This window comes from Salmo salar, chromosome 11 (assembly GCF_965601325.2).
Source record: "Salmo salar chromosome 11, fSalSal1, whole genome shotgun sequence".
In the NCBI taxonomy this organism is placed as follows: Eukaryota; Metazoa; Chordata; class Actinopteri; order Salmoniformes; family Salmonidae; genus Salmo; species Salmo salar.
In genome coordinates this window covers 10,806,636-10,824,266 of record NC_138301.1, presented here as the reverse complement: position 1 = coordinate 10,824,266, position 17,631 = coordinate 10,806,636, and the positions used below count along the sequence as shown (strand labels likewise).

The following is a 17,631-nucleotide window of genomic DNA, read 5'->3' as shown; positions in this document are numbered from 1 at the left end:
ATGATGAAGTAAAAGCAAGCACCGCTGAAGAGCTATCAGACAGGAAGGTTTGAAACCTGCTATCATAATCAAAGCTTAGCCTAGTTCACACAGCACTTTGCCTCTGTCTCGTTTTGGATTTAGAGGAGTGTTGTTGCCAATGCAAGGAGAGCTCTCCACCCACGGAACGAAATCCGGATGTTGTGACTTGTGAAGCAAGCAGCTGTCACTGACAAAGCTAACGTTAGTAGCCTAGCGAGATAACAACTTAGCAAGCCTTTCAGCGGGGATCAATTTCACAGATTTTACGGTAAATCCACCAATTTAATGATTTTATGTTTGAATGAATCAATGTATTTTGCGTGTTATATAGCTAGCTAGGACACAAACGTCAGACGAGCTCATTTGGATTAGCCCCATAATCAGGTGGTTAACTAGATAGTTAACGTTAGCCTAACCAGCCGAGGCTAATGGTAACATACTGTACCTTGCTAGCTGACAAAGTAGCTAGCTGTTAACTAAAATATTGTTAAGTAGCTAGCTAACTACAGTCAAACAGGTTAGCTGCTGCTGGTAGTTGACGCGTTAGCTAGCTCACTTTTGTTTTAATCTATCGATATTTGTAAAACATTGAGTAGCTAGGTTACCTACTGCTGTATCGTCTGGCGTTAGCTAACGTTTTTTATTTGTTTTTATTTATATATCGACATCGCAGCGTAATGGGGCATACGTTAAATAGCTAACTAGTTAACTAGAGAAGTCGGGACAAATTGTAGCCTTGTTTTGGGTAACGTTAGATAGCTAACGTTCGCTGTTTCTCTAAGACACGAATCACCTTATTTTTGTAGCTAAAATATATGGCAGTTGCAGTGTTTAGCAATATACAGTATTTTGGCTAGTTTATCTACTATAGATGTATACAATTATTGCACTTTGCCTGAATGCAGTTCTCCTCGCGTGGACTGGGCATGCATGAATGTGTTTCTGATTCCAGTCGTGATATTTAAAGAACCAAAATTTCAGAACATATTGTATCTCATAGATGGGGAGGAGTGTATCTGAGCCTTCCCGCAAAACGAAGAACGGGTAACACAACAAGGCTGCTTCTTCAAACACAGCCCCTGTGGTGTTGTAAGATAGATTGGGTCATTTTCATACGAAAATGTGTGTGTGTGAAATGTGTAGACCTTCCACAAACAAACCAGCCAATCAATTGTTGCTTCATTGCACAGACATCTCCTCAAATGATACCAAACGCTAACCTGATTGCAGATGTGAAATAGGCATTGTCTATTTTTATTTTAGGCTGGACTGTGAAAAGAGTGAAGAACAAGAGTTTATAGACCTATTTGTTTCTTCAGTCCATGTTTCACGCTTTCATGCATTGTCCTTTCTGGCCCCATTGGAGTGGCTCTTCTGCAGTCATTGCATTAGATAAGTTATGGATGGATGTTGATGAACACACTTGTTTCTGTGACAGGAGGCTGGCTGAGCACCTGACCAGATTTTGTTCCGTGTGGAGTCTCATAGTTCACCACCATGTCTTCAGACCTTCTGGTTGACCTCAATGATGACCTTGGAGTAGATGATCCCTCCAGCAATGCCCTGGACCAGCTCAAACTGTCTCCAATGGGGGACAAGCTGTGGCCCCCAGATGACTCCAGTATGAGCAAGTCTGGTAAGAACCTAAAGGCTATTAGAAGGACAGCTGGACCTCTCTGTGCTGTCAGATGTGGACAGTTGGGTGACAATGTAAAAAATGAACTAGCTGATATTTGAGAATTGCGTAAAGAATTTATATTGTTCTGTAAGCCACCTAATCCCTTGAGTAAAACAAAATCATGAGATCGCTGTTTTAAAACGCCACATTCCTGGCAAAATGTTGGCCATTGTAATATGATAATGATCAGCTGAGTTTTTAGAAATGGAACGTTGTTGTAGGGCAATTACTGTTATTTCCCTAAAAATCGTATAGTTTTACGTAAATCTGTCATTGGTCCAAGGGAAGAGTAAAAAGATAGCCTTAATCACAGCCCAATGCAGTGAGCATTTTATTACCCGTGTCATATTATTACACCTTGATTGCATATTGCCCTCTGATGCAGTGTGCATACATTAGTTATGCATTCTATTTGTAGGCACAGTCAAATTTCTGGTTCATTTCTGTTTTCACAGCAGATCTCCAGCCCCTGTCTGATTTGGAGGATGAGGACTGTGCCATTATTTGTGACTAATAGATGCATTTAAGAGCACCATGATTTAGAGTTTGAATTATTCTCAGAATCGTTATTTAATGAACAGACGATTAAAGGGAAGGGTACAAGGGTTCATCTTATGAGATACCAAACGAAGCGCACAGTGTCTGACCACGCCTCGGGCAACTGCATGTTAGTGACTTACTCTGTGGGAAGGACAGTGGTTTACTAAGTACACAATGTTGTGAAATTCTGAGCTCTCTGCCCTCGAAGATATGAGCTAGTGAGATACGCGTGAGGTGGTTGAATGTGTCCCCTTTCCTGTCAACAGAGACGGACATATCCAAGCGGTTGGGGGAGGGGTCACACCTATCCTGGGACCACCCATACTATGATATTGCCAGGCATCAGATTGTAGAAGTAGCAGGTAAGAACTTTGTCTCTACATGTGTAGCTTATCTGACCTGGATTTCCTGTTCAGTCTTGAATCCAGTTGACACTGTTTCCTCTCTCACGCTGCTGTCAAGGTGATGATAACTTTGGCAGGAAGGTGATTGTCTTCAACGCCTGTCGGATGCCCCCCCACCACGAACTGGACCACCACAAGCTACTGATGTGGGTGTTGTTGTTTTGAGATTACTGAGACATTTTCATCCTGCCAAATGTCTAATAAATAGCTTCTTGCTGTGCTTTGATTCCCCCGCTGCTAGTCAAGTCGGTAGTCGTTGTTGTGTTTTGTGTTTTCATAAGTGATGACGATTGACTTGTCAACTATCATACTGTCATCCAGGTATCTGAAGGCTACCCTAGACCAGTATGTTGAGAGTGACTACACCCTCATCTACTTCCATAATGGCCTCACCAGTGAGAACAAGCCATCTCTCAGCTGGCTGAGAGACGCCTACAGAGAATTTGACCGGAAGTGAGTCCCACCCTACCTCCAGCCAGACACTGGAGACCATAGTCGCAAAGCACATTTTGATAATTTTTCACCTATGAATGAGGAGATGCACTCCATTTCACTAGAGATCTGATAACTAAAGCCAAAGAGGAAGTGGACTTTGCCCTCACCCATATTTATGTCTATTAAAAATACCATGTGCTTTATTTGCACTTATGGCTTGACTTCTCAAACAAGTGAACCGAATCAAGTTTACTTTTGCCGACTGCTCCGTTTTCTTCAGGTACAAGAAGAACATCAAGGCACTGTACATTGTCCACCCCACAATGTTCATCAAGACTCTTCTCATCCTCTTCAAGCCTCTCATCAGGTTAGCATTCTAGCACTGGAGATGCTCTTTATTCCTTTTAACTGTAGAGTGTTTGCCATGTGTGATGAATCTCCTTTCTTTTTCGAGCTTCAAGTTTGGACGGAAGATCAACTACATCAACTACCTGAGTGAACTGGAGGACGTTGTTAAGTGTGAGCAGCTAGTGATACCCACCCGGGTGCGAGAGTGAGAACATTTTACACGCGTTACGCGTAACTACTGTATCTCAACATTGCCAATGAATTGGTCACGCTTGTGTCATTTATTTGTGATATCTGACTATTATTAAGTGCATTACTCTGCTTTCTCACACCCAAACCGTTAGCTATGATGAAAAAATCAGAGCCTCACTGAAACCATCAGTTCAGGCCCAGATGTCCCCCCCTCGCAGTCCACCACTACCCAATCAACAGTTTGGAGTCTCCTTGGCAATGTAGGTAGTTGGATGAGGGCTGTTTTTATTTGACTCTACTTCCTCAATATCCGACCTTGACGTTACATACGTAAGATATTATCCTGTGTATGTTTCAAAGATTTTCAGTTTTTGTTGTTGTTCTTCTTGATTTGTCAAGGCTAAGAGCGAAAAGTTCAGACAACGAAGCAGTACCATTAGTGATGCGAGAGACCGTGGCCTTCTTAATGGAACAAGGTAAGCACCATTCTTGCGTATTTTACCAGTGGTCATTTTTCTTGATGATGGGTTAAACTTTTGAGTCTTTGCTCTGATGTTCAGTTTTTGGACAATTCCAATTTCATGGATACTGGACATGGATTCGTATATGACTTGCAAAACAAGGCTAATTCTGCTATTTAATTCTGTTTTACAAAAAGGTTTTGTTTTCATGGTTTCTCCCTTTTTCTGTCCTGTCTTAAGGTCTTGAAATTGAGGGGATATTCCGGCGGTCAGCCAACGTGACGCTCGTTAGGGATGTTCAGCACAGATATAACTCAGGTGAATGATTTGCAGTCCTTGTTACTCTTAAATGAATGTGTAAAAATAATATCCATTCATGAAATCCCTGGGTAGACCTAATTTATCTCTTTGGCTGTAGCTGTGGGATTTGTATGGCTCTGTGATTGTGTGTGTCTGTGGCTCCAGGTGAGGAGGTGAGTTTTTCCCAGATGGAGGACGTCCACCTGGCAGCTGTCATCCTCAAGACATTCCTCAGAGAACTACCAGAGCCCCTCCTCACATACCATCTCTACAATGACATTGTCAACTTCCACAGTAAGTCTGGGGAACTCTCTCTTACCCTTCACACAGTAGATGGGGATATATTTTTTATGTTTGTTACTATAGCTATTCAAAATATCGCTACAGCTGTCAATTTGTTTTTTTAGGTTGTAATTCTGAGAGGATAGTTCTAAGTCATAGCCACGTAACGTTAAGGGTCTATTTGTTATGCTCATTCCTCAGATGTTGACAGCAGTGCCAAAGTGACTGTGATCCAGAACATGCTGGCAATGCTCCCTGAGGAGAACTATGCCTCCCTGAAGTTCCTCATTGACTTCCTGGTGCAGGTATGTTTGCTGGCGGCAGGGTAGCCTAGTGGTTAGAGCGTTGGACTATTAACCGAAAGGTTGCATGGTAAAAATCTATCGTTCTGCCCCTGAACAAGGCAGTTAACCCATAGGCCATCATTGTAAATAAGAATTTGTTCTTAACTGACTTGCCTAGTTAAATAAAGGTTAAAAAAAAAGAAATCCCCGGCTGAATACTTATCGGAAGCTCGGCAAACATTCCTGTTTGTCTTTGGAGGCCTGTTGTTCTATGGTTCTGTCTAAATAAGCGTCATTCTGGGCATTTAGTACTGCCTGGTGACACTGGCCCTTACCAGTTTGTGTAAATTAACCAGTGGGTCGTTTTCTTAATGATATTCTACAAACATGCATGCTTGCCCATGTAGGTGTCCGCACAGAGTGAGATCAACAAGATGAACAACACCAACCTGGCAGTGGTGTTCGGACCCAACCTGCTCTGGGGACAAGACGCTGCCATGACACTCAGTGCCATCGGCCCCATCAATAACTTCACCAGAACTCTGTTGGACCAACACGAAAAGGTCTTTTCCCCCTAAGACTTCTCCTGACAGCTATCTCTAACCACGCCCCATTCATTCGGTGTTTAAATCCCCATGTATTGGTCTAGTACAGTGTAACTGTGTCTCTCCCAGTGCCCCTAGTAGTGTTGTCAAATGCATGAGTGTATTGTGACTGTGACTGAGGACACAGAGAGAGAAAAAGACAGGGGAGACGAACCATTGAAGATGCCAAAAGTCGGGTTAGAAGTCAGGTATGAAGAAGGCTTTAATGCCTCCGCCAGATATCTATCACTCAGGAGAAGTTCAACACAGTGTACATGATTTGGTACTTTAAAACAATTGGAATAACCTATACCAGTTCACATCTGTTCTGGTTTGAATCATATCAAATATTTATTTTGATGGTACAGATTTCAGAGAACATTTATGCAATGTTTTGTATCTGGGGAGCAAGATATGTTTCATATTAAATTACTTTGTCAAGTCCTATTTGCATTGGAACAAATCATTTTAGAATTTCATAAATGATCGGTCGCTACAACAGTGAGCCAGTGTACTCCAATATTCAATGTACTCTAAATTCTATCGGGAGTTTATATTTTGCCTCAACTTGTTTGAGAATCATGGTTATGTGTAAAGCTACAAAGTCTATAGCTAAATAAAACCATGAGTATGTGTATTTACGTTTTTTTGGGGGGTCACATATCGCCTTACTTTTTAAATGTTTACTCATCTGACAAAACATACTGGTATACCCTTTAAACATTTCCAGCAAGCCTTTGTTTGTTTCTTTCTGCTGCATTACTTTTGATCATTTGTACAGGTCAACTATAAAATAAACTATTCTTAATCATGTAACTTCTACATTTCATGTTGTGCCTGATTAGCTTTCTCAATGCAGGACAGGCTTTTCATGATACATATTCTACTTTCATTTGTGTATTATTACTCTGCTTACGGCAGTTATTCCTTGAAAATCACTATCCCTCTGTAAAGACTGATGGCTAGTGTCATCGCTGGCAAAAAGATCTTTACGTAGCCTTAAAGTCAGTAAGGGGCATAGAAGGGCTCCTAATCATGGATAGACTGAAATGCTGTGTACTTACAGACCCAGGGGCTCTCAGGCTCTACTCTTTCATTTGTTACTGTATGTTAACTGTTAGGTGAGTTGTTTCTCAGCCTTATTTTGCTCATTGTATTGACGTCCGTTGCTTTTGTTCAATACTAAATTCAACTCAACCAAAGAATTATGGTTGCATTGGAGAACACTAAGATGGGTCCGTTAGTTTTATTTTTTTTTACCATTTGCGATGGCCAAACTTTTGGGGGTACAGCTCCTGTGCTTTGAAATGAACATATCCTGAACAAGAACAGTGCTAATGCTAAGACTGAATAAGTAAGAGTTCTGTTGTGCTTCTATGTTTTTGTCTATTATTAAAATTAATTTGTTTACTGTGTATGAAAACTTCCTAGTCATGTCAATGAAACAATTGCATTGACATGCGGATCAGTGGCTTAGTAGAGCCTTTACAACCCCATTTGCGTCTGTGTGCCTTAAGGAAACAAACAGGCGAGTAACCAACTCCTCCACTTGTCATATCTCGTAAAAATTGTGCCCGTTTGTCCAACTTTATTGTACTGTTTATCTGTATTGTCAAATAATAGTATTTCCTGGTTGCTACAGTGAAAATGACATTTCTCGTTAAGAGTATTTTACTGCAATCTTTTTTATATGTTGTGAATATAAAGTATCAATAAAAGGTGATGGTTAAAAGTGCCTTTGATTTATTCAGATGTGTGGAGGGGCGTACTCATGTGACAAGATTATTGATGCTCTATTGTATTTTAAAAGCTTCAAGAAGGACGACGAATACGATCACTCGTGTTGCGCTGGTATAAATCACAAACGACCACAATCAGAAATATATAGGGCCTCAGGCTTATTCCTTTCCCATAATACAAAATAGGCCATTTGAAATAAAATGTATTACACATGACCATGTATATTAACAAAGCGTTGGGGGTAAATCAAGAGGACTTAAGATTGATACATTGAAAGTGCAAATAATGTTTACCCTCTTTACAGATAGGGAAAAAGGAAACTTGCTTTATATGGTGATTCAGAGGTGAGCAGTGACTGTACATCATTTGTAGTGACACGGTGATGTGTGGCCTAAAGTTGGTAATCTAGAGAAGAAAGCAGAAGACAACACTTCTCCCCATTTACAAAAAAACAACTACAGGAACTTCTCTTTCAACATACAGATTCAGCTACACAGCATGGTTGCTGTTTCTTGGATATAGATTCACTACTACTGATCAATTTCCATACGTAGCTTGGCTTCTTCGCATCGACTAAAACATGGCCATGTCTGACTCCATAGTTGCTATGAACGTTCTCAGTGTCACGCGGGACAGCAATAATACAACGCCTCCTGACATTTACACAACAGCTTTGATGAACTGAACCTCTTTGTTATGTGTTAAGTTCTATAACAGCAAGGTGAGAGGGGATCTGGTATTTACATTACGACACAGTCTGCTCAACACCAGAGCAAACGTTGCAGTTACGTCAGAAAATAAACCGCACAACTTTTTTTTTCTTAAGATGTCTTCGGTTGTTGGGTACAGGCTCTTTTACTCTACAATACATCAACCAGTGAGGTTTGAAGAGAAACATTGTGATTACAAATCAATGTGGAATTTCAACTACGAGAAGAAAGAACAGGCATACACAGGCTGGATGCAAACAAGCTTGAAAGACAACAGGACCTTGCAGATGGACTACATGGGATCATTGCAGACAGTGGATGCATTTCTATCCCTACTGCAATGTGTCCACAAATGCATCAAATTCATCAATGTTCTTCTCGTATACTGCCAGTTTTTCAGGAAGAGAGTCCTGTTGGGAAAATGAACAACATCATTACAAAACACAGAATGACTAAGATATTGATTTATTAGACTAAAAAGCACCACAGAAGAGACATTCAAAACACACAGTAAATCATATAACGGTAACTACTATGTTCCCCTTTCACTACTAACTGTCAGTTGTTTAAATTCCAACAGGACCACTTCATAGACTAGGAGACCCCAACACCCCCCACCGGGCAACAAAACAGAAACCATCTCTCTTTGGAAGTCAGAAGTGTGTCTCATCTCACCAGGTCTTCTGCCATGGACTGAGAACTGACATCAATAGTGAGGCTGGCGAGCTGTGGGGGGTTCTGGAACTCTCTGTAGAATGTGCCAAGGTCCATGGGAAGGAGGTCATCCTTGGAGAACGCAGGCTTCTGAAGAACAAAGCACACAGAACACAATCAGATGTGCAGGGCAACAACTGTAACAGCCCCTTCCTTAACAACAGACTTCTTCCTACGATTCTTTTGACAGCAGCACATATTATTCTCAAAGAGGTTCCGTTTTTTAACATTTTCTTGCCAGCAACATAGTCCTAATTCATTCTCAACTGTTAACCACAAGATAGGGGTCCGAGGTCAGAGATTTGAATTAAGAAAGCTCATTCCCATAAGCTTCATTTTCTCTACATCAGAAGCGTTTATCTAAAATGTTCAAAGCTGACATCTCTCCCTCTGTTGCATTAAAAAGCCAGCTCCTTTGATCGATTTTGGTTTTCATTAGGTCTTTGCTATGTGTTTCGTCGCATTCGCCTTTGGATCTTCATTTCTCATGGTCACTCTACAGCCCAGATACAAGTCAGAAATAAAAACTGTCTGAAGCAGTTTGCATGCTACCCATTCAAAACATTTTGTTAATTTTGGTCTTGGGCAAGGGTTATTTCGGCTGTTCATGCACACCATTTTTTTTCTTCCGAGGCAAGCCGATGTTTGGTAGCCGAAGTCTCCGCTCCTTCGTCGGTGACTGGTCAAGAGTAGGGATTCTTCAGTGAAGTGTTTGATGTCATTCAACGAGAGAGGACTCGTTTTCATGCAAATTGTTTCAGTTGAGAAATACTGCACCAAACAACTCAGTTAGTTGTAAAATTGCGCGACTACGACCAAAAACTTCTACATTTATTACAGATTTCTTGAGTTATCTTAGATTAATTCAGACTATTTTGAGGAAGTGTATACTGCTACGGCATCTAAAGAGGGACAAACAGTACTATTGCTGCTTTTTTAAATCATTTTTCAAGCCAAGGTCTTTAAAGGGAGTATGCGAGGCACAGACATTCACTTCGTCTAGGAGCAAATCGAACCTAGTATGCAGGCGCATTAAATTACCACTGCTAAGTGATGTAAGTAATGCTCATTTCTATATGAAGAAAATTCATGTTTTCTTCCTCTGCAGATAACATCCACAATTGACAGACATAAACAGACATTTGTTCGTAGCAGCATTTGATACGACATAGAAATGGGGTTAGATTGACTGAGTTACTATCTATCCTTGACTAAAATGTAGTCACTGTTTTCCTCTGGAAAACAAATAGAGCAATCTGTGTTACCGAAGGTAGGGTACTTACAAAGTCCACCATAACAAAGTCGTCCTGTGCCGGGCCTCCACTCTCACCAGAGCCTTGGGAGTGCAAACTGCCCTGCAGGGGAGAGGACGTGGCTGAGGACTCCGGCGGCTGAACCTTGGATAAAGGGGAAGTAATATCATTACCACATCTGCACTAAAATGACTCCTAACCATAACCCAGAAAATAGTTATTTAAGGCTGACAATTAGTTATGTGAATAATTGATTTACCATAGGGTCATTTTCCTCGAGGTCATAGGCTCTGGGAGCAAACGCTGCAAATGGTAAGTCCAGGCTTGCTGTGGTTACCTGCAATGGACATAGATTAATACTGCAGTTATTACAAGGGTATAACACTCACTGGTACTATGTCCTTTACTCGTAAGAATGGGTACTTCCAGGAATAAATATCAAAGCTTTGTACTTAAACAAGGACATAAAAAGGCTGCCGCTACCTGTGTGCCTGGCTTGTTGACAAAGGCACCCACTTTCCTGGTGAAGGTGGTCTCCAGTAGGCCACAGGGAGAGCCACTCTTCACCGCAACGCTCCTCGACGGGGTCTCTGTGTCCTCACCACTTTGAAAGATCACATGGCAAAGCTGTAACAAACAGGTTTCTCCCAAGCAAGCGTCACCTTAGGTGATCCTCAGTTCCACAGGGTGCTTTGCTTTGTCAAATGGGGGTCATGGCAGACTGGGGCTTACCTGCTGGAGGGCGTGGCGGTAACATGATCAGCAGGGTGGCATGAGGACACTCGTCGATGCTCTGCCTGGGCTCCATGACAAGGCTGCACAGGCACCTGCTGGGGTACGCCCCCCTCCTTCCCTGGAACTCCCATCTACATAGGACGTGTGAAAGGCCATAGTTGGCACTGGCTGAGTCATGTTGAAACACCTATGCAAAGCTTCGTTTCCCTTGTTGGCCCTCAAATCTATTCATTTAGAGCATCTTGACTGGCTGCGTCACCGCCTGGTATGGCAAAGTGCTTGGCATCCGACCGCAAGGTCATCCATGACCTCTATGCCAGGCGGTGTCAGAGGAAGGCCCTACAAATGGTCAAAGACTCAAGCCACCCAAGTCATAGACTGTTCTCTCTGCTACCGCACTGCAAACGGTACCGACGCAGTCTGGAACCAACAGGACCCTGAACCGCTTCCACCCCAAGCCATGAGACTGCTAAATAGTTAGTTAAATAGGGACTATCGGCACTGACCCTTTTTGCACTAACTTTGACTCATCACATACACTGCTGCTACTGTTTGCTATTGATCCTGTTGCCTAGTCACTTTATTCCTAGTTATACAGTATGTACATATTTACCTCGTACCCCTGCACTGGTACCTTGTGTATATAACCAAGTCATCGTTACTCATTGTGTATTTATTATTACTTTTCTATAATTTCATTTTTTTTTTTCTCTCAATGCATTGTTGGGAAGGGGCGATAAGTAAGTATTTCACTGTTAATATACAACTATTGTTTACAAAGCATGTGACAAATAAAGTGTGATTTGACTAGCTCAATACCTGGGTGGTTACCTGGTGTGGGTTGGCAGCGTTTAAGGTGGAGGGGTGGCAGAAGTCAGCGGCTCCAACAAGCACAGGAGACTGATAAGAAAGACGAGAGCAGTAGAGCTGAGAGAGAGAGCGAGAGAAAGGGCGAGAAAGAGAGAGAGCGAGAAAGAGATCGACAGAGACAGAGAGAGAAAGAGACAGCGAGAAAAAGAGAGAGAGAGAGAGTGAGTGAGAAAGAGAAAGAAAGAAAGAAAGAAAGAAAGAAAGAAAGAAAGAAAGAAAGAAAGAAAGAAAGAAAGAAAGAAAGAAAGAAAGAAAGAAAGAAAGAAAGAATGAAAGAAAGAAAGAAAGAATGAAAGAAAGCTAAAACATGAATTAATCCACAGAGGAGAAATGGGGTGATGGGAGCAGACAGCAGGAGGTAGAAACTATAGCATTAGAGAGGATAGGGTAAACGTTTCAAGCACAGCTCTTCTAGGCAGATTTGACTTACCCTGACAATGAACGTGATAATCTATTAACATATTTAAGTGATGACTAACTACTTGTTAAGGAATCCTTGTCAGCAAACCAATGGGACCATGTGGAAAGGATTTGAGGTTAGGAATCCTAGGGCAGTCAGTAGATAATTACATAAGTACTTCCTTAGGTTATAAAATACCTTTTACCAAGACAAATACGATTATTCATGTTCTGAATCGTTCAGTGGAGTCTCTCTAACATATCGTTAACATTACATGCAAAACGTTGTATTTCTTAACATTATACATACGATAATAAGCACAGAGCTCTGTTGACCTAGCGATGGCAGGTTTCTCGTAACAACTTTTGAGCATTTTACATTTTGTGGTCCTTCGTCTTCCAAAGTTGTTTTTGTGGGTCGCAAAAAGCACAATTAGCACGACACGAACTGAATTAAATGTAAAAGGCTTTGGGAAAAGAAAAAGCTTGGTAAACGCTCAGTGCCCCGTTGACATTTCACAGAGATACGCTTGTTTTTGTGAGAAATCTTCCAACAACAAAAAATAACAGGAATTTCAAATTAACATGAAAAGCGTTTACTAAAATATGAAAATTCTACAAGTCATGTCTCAAAATCGATATCCATCTTACATCTATATTGTTTGATGTCCTGCGGATTTGAAGAAAGATGAGTTCAATGGGAAAGTGAGCCTGTCAGGTAGCCACAGTGGCCTTATTTCTTGCACAGAATCCAGCGTAGCTGACTCGATGCAATTGTCCTGATTTTTTACCACTTATTTTTATTTTCTGGCCTCCATTGATTTAGTCCATTCTATAAGGGTTAATACCTCCAATAACTTCTGAACTGATTATTATAGAGAGACGATGGTCAGGACCATTGGTTTTATTAGCGGAGTATCTACACAATAAACATATTATTTGACCCATTGGTCAAAATATGTGTTTTTGATTGGACACTCTAATGTAAGGGATAAAGAGATGTCCCATTTGATTGCTTCATTGATTTGCTTTTAAGCACTCTATACTTCTATTACTTTTAAAGAGGTATCAGAAGACAGGCCAAATAGTCCTGGAACACCTCAGGCGTTGTGAGTGAGTGAGATACATGCCCAAACACAAGACTCACTTGGTGTGAGAAGGCCACGCCCATCACGGGGAATTTCAGTGTGTCCATCACTGCAGGTTTAGCAGTCTTTAAATGTGCTTTACTTACAGTGAACACGCACTACACAGACAGCACAGAAAGAGGGAGAGAAAGGGGCTAAGAAATGAAAGCACTTATACAGAAAAATGGAAAGGACACATTTGGTACGGGGGCCTGGTTATGTCTCCAGCACAAAATGTCTGCTTTTCCCACTGACAGAATTGTGACATGAGCTTTGGGTATGAGAATTGCAAACCACCACATACACAAACAAGCCACCAGATACACAACAGCTGGATGTATGGTCATCAATATAGGTCAAATGTTTGAATATGTATATCTATTTGAATGCGGTGCAAGCTAAAAATAGTTTAAGAAAACACCTGACCCTTTTGGTAGTGAAGTCACATTCACAAATCTCACCGTGGACACCGCATATGAAGTTACACACTTGCAAAACGTACACAGTTGCAAAGTTTGACTTTGCTAAGCAGTGACATACGTACTTGTGAGGGTGGAGAAGTGGAGAAGGACGTGGTGCACACTTCCTGAGAATCCTCCACCCCATTGTATGCTCCTTCATCTTCCCCGGGTGCTCTGGAGTATAGGGAAGGCAAACAAACATGACCAGATCATTACACAATCCTTTATTTTAGAACTTCACTAAAGATGATCATAAATAATAGGCATGCACACATCTGTATTGGGTCAGTATAGGTGTTTGGGCTAGGGCTAACCAACCTGTAGTTACATGGATGCATGTGTCCCATGTTGCCAAAGGGGCGCTCAACGAAGTGGTCAATGATTATGCCCATAATCGGAGCCGTCCTCTCAAACTGCCTGTGAGAATATGAATATAGAATTAGGAATAAGTGTATAGATAAAACCAGTGGAGAATAAGGAGGATATGGAAGAAAAGGGGAAAACATAGTGGCAGATTTGACAGACAGTGCATTTGAGACCGCTGAGTGAGCACATGTAGTGCTGTGAACAAGAACAGCTTCTGTTTCTGTACCTGGTGGACATGAAGGCCAGGTTTGTCCTGTAAGCACAAGATAAGGTGATGGTTCCAATAGGAGTTCCCACAACTCCTACACGCACTGTCTGGAACCCTGAAAAACGGCATTCAGAAACAACAAATATCAGAATCTTCACAGCCCTATACAACACTTCCAAAGACCCAGACAACCGACAAAATGTATACAGTGCATTAGGAAAGTATTCAGAGCCCTTGACTTTTTCCACATTTTCTTATGTTACAGCGTTATTCCAAAATGGATTAAATAATTGTTTTCCCCTCATCAATCTACACACAATACCCCATAATGACAACGCGAAAACAGGTTTTTAGAAATCTTTGCAAATTTATGAAATAATAAATAACAGAAATACCTTATTTAGGTAAGTATTCAGACCCTTTGCTATGAGACTTGAAATTGAACTCAGGTGCATCCTGTTTCCATTGATCATCCTTGAGATGTTTTGACAACTTGATTGGAGTCCACCGGTGTTAAATTCAATTGATTGGACATGATTTGGAAAGGAACACACCTGTCTATACAAGGTCCCACAGTTGACAGTGCATGTCAGAGCAAAAATCAAGCGATGAGGTCGAAGGAATTGTCCATAGAGCGCCGAGACAGGATTGTGTTGAGGGAAGGGTACAAAAAAATATGGGGAAGGGTACCAAAGAATTTCTGCTGCATTGAAGGTCACCAAGAACACAGTGGCCTCCATCATTCTTAAATGAAAGAAGTTTGGAACCACCTGGCTGCCCGGCCAAATAGAGCAATCGGGGGAGAAGGGCTTTCGTCGGCGAAGTGACCAAGAACCCGATGGTCACTCTGACAGAGCTCCAGAGTTCCTCTGTGAAGATGGGAGAACCTTCCAGAAGGACAACCATCTCTGCAGCACTCCACAAATCAGGCCTTTATGGTAGAGTGGCAAGGCAGAAGTCACTCCTCAGTAAATGGCACATGACAGCCCGCTTGGAGTTACCAAAAGGCACCTAAAGGACTCTCAGACCATGAGAAACAAGATTCTATGGTCTGATGAAACCAAGATTGAACTATTTGGCCTGAATGCCTATAGTGAAGCATGGTGGTGGCAGCATCATGCTGTGGGATGTTTTTCAGCGGCAGGGACTGGGAGACTAGTCAGGATCGAGGGAATGATAAACAGAGCAAAGTACAGAGAGATCCTTGATGAAAACCTCCTCCAGAACGTACAGGACCTCAGACTGGGGCGAAGGTTCACCTTCCAACAGGACAACGACCCTAAGCACACAGGCAAGACAAGGCAGGAGTGGCTTCGGAACAAGCCTCTGAATTTCCTTGAGTGGCCGAGCCAGAGCCCGGACTTGAACCCGATCGAATATCTCTGAAAATAGCTGTGCAGCGACGCGCCCAATCCAACCTGACAGAGCTTGAGAGGATCTGCAGAGAAGAATGGGAGAAACTCCCCAAATATAGGTGTGCCAAGCTTGTATGGTCATACCCAAGAAGACTCAAGGCTGTAATCGTTGCCAAAGGTGCTTCAACAAAGTACTTAGTAAATGGTCTGAATACTTATGTAAATGTGATATTTCCGGGGGTTTTTATACATTTGCAAAAAATTCGAAAAACCTATTTTTGCTTTGTCATTATGGGGTATTGTGTGTAGATTGATGAGGGGGGTAAAAAAACAATGTAATCAATTTTAGAATAAGGCTGTAACATAACAAAATCTGGAAAAAGTCAAGGGGTCTGAATACTTTCCGAACGCACTGTAAATAATATAACAGGCATGGTTACCTTCTCCCAATCCTGTAAGTTGAACCTCTCCAAAATATATCCTGCAAAAGAATGTATCTATTAGTCAGACTGTTTACTAACATGATATACATCATCATTAGCAATACTGGTCAAAATAATAACACATATCTGTATACCATAAAACAAACAAACCTGTACAGTATGACATAGTCATGCCCTTGCTTTCGTGAGAGTTTGTAGGCTGGGGTTACCCTTGTGATAGCCAGTAGTGACTTGAGCAGTAATGACATGCGGTTATAGACAGTGTAGGACACCTTAATATCTTTGTCACACCTGCAAAAAAATGAATCATACATTTTACAATGAGTGTTACGGTCCATGAAATGTAAAAAGCAACTACAAAACCTGGGGCACAAAAAGAAGAAAATGCTAAACTTATTCTCATTACTTACTTCTCGTTCATTTCGAGACACCATGTCTCCAATTCCATCGAGTCTCCCTGGAAAATATGACAAAAACATGTTGATGTTTTTCTAACCTTTACAGTCCCTTGGACTTATTGATGAACAAATGCCCAATGATCCAGACCACTGGTCTCAATAACTGTCTATGACACCAGTCTGTGCTATCTTACCTCTGAGGTTTTGAGGGAGATCTCAACACACATGGATCGTCCGATGCCAGGAAGCTGCCCGGCCAGAGCTTTCTTTGACTCATGTGTAACTTCTGGGATATCTTTGATTGCCAGGTTGAACTGGTGAAAATAATTGAGTTTAATGAGACTTGAATCTACAACTCTTTCAGGAAAAAAACGGCACCGGTAAATTAATGAGTTGAGAGGCAAGAATGAATTGTGACTTACCCAATCAGAGCCAGTAGGTGAAGACAAGGAGCGTGTGCATACTTTTTCCCCAAGTCGAGCTTGGACTATCACCTGCACCGTCTGATGAGAGAGAAATTAGGAAATTATCAACCTCAGTATATTAATCAACGCAGGAATACTGCAGAAAGTACTTGATAATCTAAATGTGGCAATATTGCGTATAATTAAAGACAGTACCTTCAAGGCGAAAAACTTTATGAACTTGTCCAAGTCTTTTTTATCCTGAGGACTTAGATCACTGTCCATCATGGAATGCCCTTGTAATGTAAAAACACATTCTGGTGAGCAAGGACAGCCACATTAATCAAACTGTTGGCAGGCTATATCAATGGCGTGTCAGTCAAAACAATGCTAGATTTTGTCTAGCCCCATTCTATAGTCATCTAAGCTAAGAACTCCAGTGTGTCCATATTAAGCTTGTGTGTGTTGACAAAAAACAGCTAGCTAACTTCGACTCTAGCTATGTAATATTTGACTCAAACATATTGGCTGTCAATGATAAGAAAATATTCAAGATTGGTGGTAGCTATCTAGATAATTTGATAGCATGGCTAACTACCGAGATTAGCAACATAGCTAGCTAGCATGCACGTACTTAGCTCATCACATCAGAAATTCACAACATGTATTTGAATGTTGCGCTGATAGCGTACTGGAAAACGTAGATCTGGTTACCTATATGTCTAAATGTTATATATTCTTATATTGGCTAAATTACACCGTCGCATTATGTTATTTGGACACCAGCCTTGACCACCTGGCCCATTTCTTGTTTATTTTCTTTGGGGGTATGACGTGTATCGAAAGAGTTGTATTTTGAGAAGCACTTTCATCTCCAACACTGTGGTCTATAACATTTGCAAAAATCCCATCTGTCGTC

At 41.4% G+C, this 17,631-nt stretch overlaps 2 protein-coding genes across 8 annotated transcripts; one reads left to right on the top strand and one right to left on the bottom strand.

The window, feature by feature from the left end:
* The first annotated feature begins 107 nt into the window (after window positions 1–107).
* LOC106561960 (rho GTPase-activating protein 1) lies at window positions 108–5,974 on the top strand. The gene is made up of 13 exons (XM_014126452.3): window positions 108–289; window positions 1,460–1,657; window positions 2,506–2,601; window positions 2,702–2,789; window positions 2,965–3,096; window positions 3,359–3,445; window positions 3,533–3,631; window positions 3,771–3,878; window positions 4,018–4,094; window positions 4,320–4,397; window positions 4,545–4,673; window positions 4,863–4,966; window positions 5,353–5,974. The coding sequence occupies exons 2-13, from the start codon at window positions 1,519–1,521 to the stop codon at window positions 5,521–5,523; spliced, it is 1,308 nt and encodes a 435-aa protein (XP_013981927.1). The 5' UTR covers window positions 108–289; window positions 1,460–1,518; the 3' UTR covers window positions 5,524–5,974.
* Window positions 5,856–17,546, bottom strand: LOC100380690 (autophagy-related protein 13). 7 transcript variants are annotated; one of them, XM_014126451.3, is made up of 18 exons: window positions 17,347–17,539; window positions 16,929–17,008; window positions 16,731–16,811; window positions 16,503–16,622; window positions 16,321–16,367; window positions 16,061–16,201; window positions 15,908–15,948; window positions 14,131–14,227; window positions 13,857–13,955; window positions 13,622–13,712; window positions 13,098–13,196; window positions 11,513–11,608; window positions 10,679–10,812; window positions 10,430–10,550; window positions 10,206–10,283; window positions 9,977–10,090; window positions 8,655–8,783; window positions 8,106–8,389 (listed from the first exon to the last, which is right to left on the bottom strand). In XM_014126451.3, the coding sequence occupies exons 2-18, from the start codon at window positions 16,998–17,000 to the stop codon at window positions 8,312–8,314; spliced, it is 1,638 nt and encodes a 545-aa protein (XP_013981926.1). In that variant the 5' UTR covers window positions 17,001–17,008; window positions 17,347–17,539; the 3' UTR covers window positions 8,106–8,311. The 7 variants fall into 7 exon arrangements, with proteins under 7 accessions (XP_013981922.1, XP_013981921.1, XP_013981920.1 ...); XM_014126447.3 differs by lacking the exon at window positions 13,098–13,196 and having other exon boundaries at window positions 5,856–8,389; XM_014126446.3 differs by lacking the exon at window positions 13,098–13,196 and having other exon boundaries at window positions 7,540–8,389; window positions 11,501–11,608; window positions 17,427–17,546.
* Window positions 17,547–17,631: the final 85 nt, after the last annotated feature.

Bases quoted from the DNA above. Each gene is read 5' to 3' on its own strand.
- LOC106561960 (XM_014126452.3), top strand. From the start codon at position 1,519: ATGTCTTCAGACCTTCTGGTTGACCTCAATGATGACCTTGGAGTAGAT. The intron at 4,095-4,319 runs GTAAGCACCATT...TCCTGTCTTAAG, and splicing joins GGCCTTCTTAATGGAACAAG to GTCTTGAAATTGAGGGGATA. The intron at 4,967-5,352 runs GTATGTTTGCTG...TTGCCCATGTAG, and splicing joins TCATTGACTTCCTGGTGCAG to GTGTCCGCACAGAGTGAGAT.
- LOC100380690 (XM_014126451.3), bottom strand. From the start codon at position 17,000: ATGATGGACAGTGATCTAAGTCCTCAGGATAAAAAAGACTTGGACAAG. The intron at 16,368-16,502 runs GTAAGATAGCAC...CATATTTTCCAG, and splicing joins TCTCCCTCAAAACCTCAGAG to GGAGACTCGATGGAATTGGA. The intron at 10,551-10,678 runs GTAAGCCCCAGT...GATCTTTCAAAG, and splicing joins ACCGCCACGCCCTCCAGCAG to TGGTGAGGACACAGAGACCC.